A 4,801-nucleotide genomic window follows, 5' to 3' on the forward strand; every position below is an offset into this window, starting at 1 on the left:
GGTGGGCTCAAGGGATGACGCAGAGTTGTGTGTTGGGGAGGCAGACCTGACTCTGGGAAGTTGAGGGGCAGCCTGTCCATTCTTGGTGGGTATCCGAGCACCCTTGACCTCTCTGCAGCCTCTCCTGCTTAAGAAGCCCCCAAGGGCGAGAGGTAGCAGTGGGAAACCCCCTGGTAAGAGGCCAGGGGTATTTTCAGGTGCCCAGGGGTAGGGAGTCTCAGAGAGGAGAGATGAAGCCTGATGCGATGGCAGAGGCAGGAGCTGGGGGGAAGGGCCTAGTGGGGCCTCCAGCCTGGCACTGCTGGGCCGCTGATCGGGTGCTGGCGCCCCTTTTTAAAAAACAAACAAAGACAGCCTCACGGGCCCCTCGCTCTCTGCCTGTGCACTGGGGTATGAAATTGGGGAGGGGGAGAGTCCACATGGCTAACAGAAGGGTGGGAGGGGGCCAGTCATTGACTCTGAAAGGGTGTCCTGCCTGAAACACTCCGGTAATTGCCTTTTTATTGCAGCTACCGCCAAGCCAGACCCCAGAGCTGGGCCGACCAGGAGCCCGCACAAAGCAGGAAAAGTTGCTCTGATTAATATTACGTTAAATTAAAACTGATTTTCTGTGCTTTCGGGTCCGTTTTTTTCTCTTCCGCTTCCTGGCCCCCCCCCCCAGAGGACCCCCTCCCCTCCTTGGCTGGACAGGATTGCCTCGTCATTTCCAATTCCTTCTCGTATTGATCTTCCTGTAGAAATCAGTTTTGTAATTAGCTGCAAATTAGGCCTTCTACTGGGGGTGAAGCTGCCCCCTGATTTATCACCAGAGTAATTCGCTGTGATCGGAGAGAAATTAAAATGAACTCAATTAGGCTTCGGATTTGCTTTATGGGCCCTGCTCCGAGTTTCAGGGGGAAAAATGACTGTGCTGGTGTTTAATAGTCTAATGAAAGTAAATAAAGGTTATTCATTGTAATACAGCCGGGGACTCGGGGAGGGTTCACCAAGCCGTCGGCCTCGGCCGGCTCCTCCTTTGTTGGTTTATGGCTCAGGGCACCTTAAAAAGACTTTTGATTTTTGTTTTATGAAGACAAACAGCTTATGGGATAAAAGGACGGGCGGGGAGAAAGGCGAATGGCTGAGAGCTGTTGGAGTCCCAAGTAGAACTGTGCTGTGCAGAGTCTGCACGGCTGTGCTTGTGCATTGCGTGTGGGTGTGTGCTGAGTGTGCAAACATGGCAGGCCGTGCTGTGCTCACTGTGGGCCTGGCCCGGGCCGTAGTGTGGGGAGAATGTGTGTGTGCTCCCATGTAGGAGCATGCACGTGCGGCGGTGGGCGGGGGGCTATCCTATCTTCTGGGTGAAGGCCGCCATGGAGGGGTGCTGAGTTGGTGGTCTGGGGGAGGGCACACCAACTGGCTGATGGGCTGTGGGGGAAGGGGTGGGGAGGGAGCAGGTGGGTGGTGGATCGTCTGTGAACACATGCACACGGTTAAGTGTCAGGAGTTAGGAGATGTGTTTTGTGTGTTGTGCTGGGGTGTTCTGGGTTGTTCTGCATCTGTGGGAAGTACTGGGTCTGAGGGGTGGGCTGTCAGCCTGCCTGGGGTCATGATGGACAGCCGGGTGGGGGAGCAGGAGGCGGGCACTGGGCTCTCTTCCTGACACCTCCTGGGGCAAGAAGAGCATCCAAGCTTCCTCAGACTTTCTGTAGGACTCTAGGGGCATTTAGGCAAGGGCTGTTCCTGAGTACCCTATGCCAGGAGCACAGGATGGCAGGGCTGGAAGTGACCTGTCAGGTCTTCCATCTAAGCCCTTCATTCTATAGACAGGGAACCTGAGGACGGGGCTGAAACAGAGGAGGTAAGACTCGCCTACGGGCCTGCACCAGAACTCACCGTTTCTAACTGCCACATACCACGATGATTTTCTCAGCTTTGTCATAATGTCCTAGTGTGAGGGTGCTTATAGGGTGTGCACACACGACACACCTATAGGCAGCACGTATGATGTTGGGTGTGCACCTGGCCGACCTGTGTGCATGTCCTCCAGAAGCCTTGCTCTGCCCAGTCCCTCTCCCTTCTCCAAGCAGAGAGCTCCTTCCTCACCTGCTCTGATTTGATGTGCTCTGATGCCTGGAAGACGTCAGGGTAGGAAGGACGCTCAAAGACCCGATCCAAAGCTTCCAGCTGCTGCTGGGTAAAGGTGTCGGCCCGCAAGTGCTTCCGCAAACTGTCCACGCCACTCTGGGAGTCTCCATTGGGGACTGAGCCCTCGGACACATCTGGAGGACACAGGGGCACTTGGGGCATGAGCGCAGGTGAGCAGAGACACAGAACAAAGCAGTGGGCAAAGGGGGTGGGCACTTGGCTGGGCCCCCGGAGCTCTGTACCCCTTCTAGGACTCCTACGCCCAGTTTTGAGGCTTAAGGGGCTGACCTAGGGGCTGGCCATGCGTCAGAGTCCTGACTGAGGGAGCCAGCACCCCAGAACGACCTGGGAAGACAAAGGGAAGGTATAACAGCTGGGGGTGGGGGTGGGAAGGACTAGGCAGAGGTGGGGGAGCCAGAGGGGCTCTTGGGACATATCTCCCCTGAACCCCTCCTGTCCCTCAGCCCTGGGTCAGCCTGGGGGGAGGAGCTGGGTGTCTCAGGCCAGCATTACTGAGCCTGTGGAGAATTGAACTTGGCTCTGAGATGAATTTCAGTTCCACTGACTCCAAGGGTGGAAAATCATCAAATCTCTGAGGCTGACTGTAACACAGAGACTGGGTGAAGTAATTAACTTCACCACTGAGGGAGGAGGGACTCGGGGCCCAGCGGAGGCGCTCTTCTTACGTTGGGTCAGGCCTGAGACTGGAGCAGGAGGAAGGCAGGTGACAGGGAGCCAGGAAACGCGACTCGGGCAGAGACTGAAGCCCAGGTCCTTGCAGATGCTGCTATGCTCTGAGGCAACCCCCCCCCTCAGCTTCTGTCCTTGACCTGAACTCCGGCTAAACTCTGCCAGAGGCCTGCTCCTTGGCCACTTGCTTCCTCCTGCCGTCTCCACAGAGACCTGAGACCCACCCCAGGTCTGAAACACCAGGACAGTGCCACAGAGTGCCCACTCCCTGGGACTGGCCTGCAGCCATCACTGGCCTCCCATCACTAGGCTACCCCTGCCTCCCTGGCCCTGCCCTCTCTATCTGACCCGCAGGGGTTTTCAGAGTGCACAGTGGGCCAAGCACCCACTCTGCCCACATTCCCTGAACCCCTGCCCCACCACTCCCCGGGCCCAAAGCTGGGTCCTCGCAGCCACCGCTTGGCCACTCCTTTGCTTCCCTTAGCCCGAAACCAGCTGGGGAGTCTTGGGCCTGGGGCCAGCCATGCTGGAGGCCCCAGCGTGTTCCTCTGGGTCTGTTATATATATCAGTTTATAGGTGATTATACGATATGATATAATCAATATTGCATTATATACAGTAACACCATACAGTATCATTCAGGAGACCATAGAAAATATTACATATTGATTAACCTCAACCTGCAGCCATCGTCTCTTGCTGGTCTCCCAGATGGAGCAAGGGGATCTGCTTTCCTAATGGGACTTCCTGTCTTCACTCCATTCTGGAGGGGGTGGGAAAGCAAAGAAAGTGTGTTGTATGTGTGTGTGTGAAAGAGAGAGAAATGGAGACCAGGATGATGTCTGAGGTAGACAGACAGACACAGGGACAACATGAATGATATTTCTGTTTCCTGTGTTCCTAAGGCCACAAAACGTGTGTTTTTTCTGTGTAAGCCTCTGGGATGATTTTCTGTCTTAGAGGGAGTGTGTGCTTCTCTCTATCTGAGTCAGGTGGTGACATATTTTTTTTCCCTTTTTGTGTATCTTCTGTGTATATGCATGCATTTGCACACATATACACATCCAGATAAGCGTCTGGGTATGTATAAGTGACAGCACAAGAACCTTTCTGAAAAGGTGTGTGTGTACAGGTGTGACTGCACAGGGAGTGTGAGCCCACATCTCTATGTTTCTCCTGTGCCTGCTTCTCTTTCAAGGACGTGCCATCATCCTAAGGCCATCCCTTGGAGCTATTAATATCTGCATGTTTCATTGTGTCTAATCCTCTGTTGCTGGAGTCCTACCTTTTTGGGAAGCCTTTCTGTCAGGGCAGAGGGAGACAGTGAGTGTCTTTGTGTGTGGTTACTCCAGTGTCACCCATGGGTCCTGGGGAGTCAAGTGCATTTGTCTGTGAACACAGCCTCACATGCTATATGCATGGGTGTGTGCTATGTGTAGTGAGACTCATACTATGCCTCTCTGTAGATTTGTGTATATGCCTGTGTGTGGCTTGGCTCAGCCCGGGTGTGTGTGTGTGTGTGTGTGTGTGTGTGTAGGGGCTGAACTGAAGCTTTGTCCTTAGGTCACTGGCTGGAGGAGTCTCTTTTCCTTCATTTATTCAGGGGCCCTTCAGATCTTGACAAATCTGTCACTCTAAATTTGCGAGAGATTATGGTGCTCTCTCCCCAGCCCGCAGAGAGGTGATATATGATATCTGCTGCCCCTATTGATTGCCTGATCTGGTGGCAGAGGCCGGCGAAATGAACTTGAAATGAACATCATGCCTCAACTCATTGTGCGTATAATACACTACTTAATCCCACATTTTTCAGCCGCTATGGAATTCAATTGATCAATCATGTTCCACTGATAGTACTGTTTTAGGGGTTATTGCTGCTCCCTCCACTCACTGACCTTTTTATTTATTTATTTTTTTTCGTATACTCAGGCCCTGGTGATAAGACAGGTTACAGAGGCAGCCACAGAAAGGGGGGGGGGGGGG

General features: G+C 53.6%; 1 protein-coding gene across 7 annotated transcripts in view; it reads right to left on the reverse strand.

The window, feature by feature from the left end:
* Positions 1–4,801, reverse strand: part of PAX2 (paired box 2) — a 77,716-nt gene that overhangs the window by 17,876 nt on the left and 55,039 nt on the right. For all 7 annotated transcript variants that reach the window (XM_010859513.1, XM_010859515.1, XM_010859512.1 and 4 more), the window contains one exon: positions 2,086–2,261. In XM_010859513.1, coding sequence (XP_010857815.1) covers positions 2,086–2,261 — 176 coding nt within the window. The remainder of the gene's footprint in view (positions 1–2,085; positions 2,262–4,801) is intronic.

The sequence above is a fragment of the Bison bison genome, unplaced genomic scaffold, assembly GCF_000754665.1.
Source record: "Bison bison bison isolate TAMUID 2011002044 unplaced genomic scaffold, Bison_UMD1.0 scf7180017864456, whole genome shotgun sequence".
NCBI classification, from domain to species: Eukaryota; Metazoa; Chordata; class Mammalia; order Artiodactyla; family Bovidae; genus Bison; species Bison bison.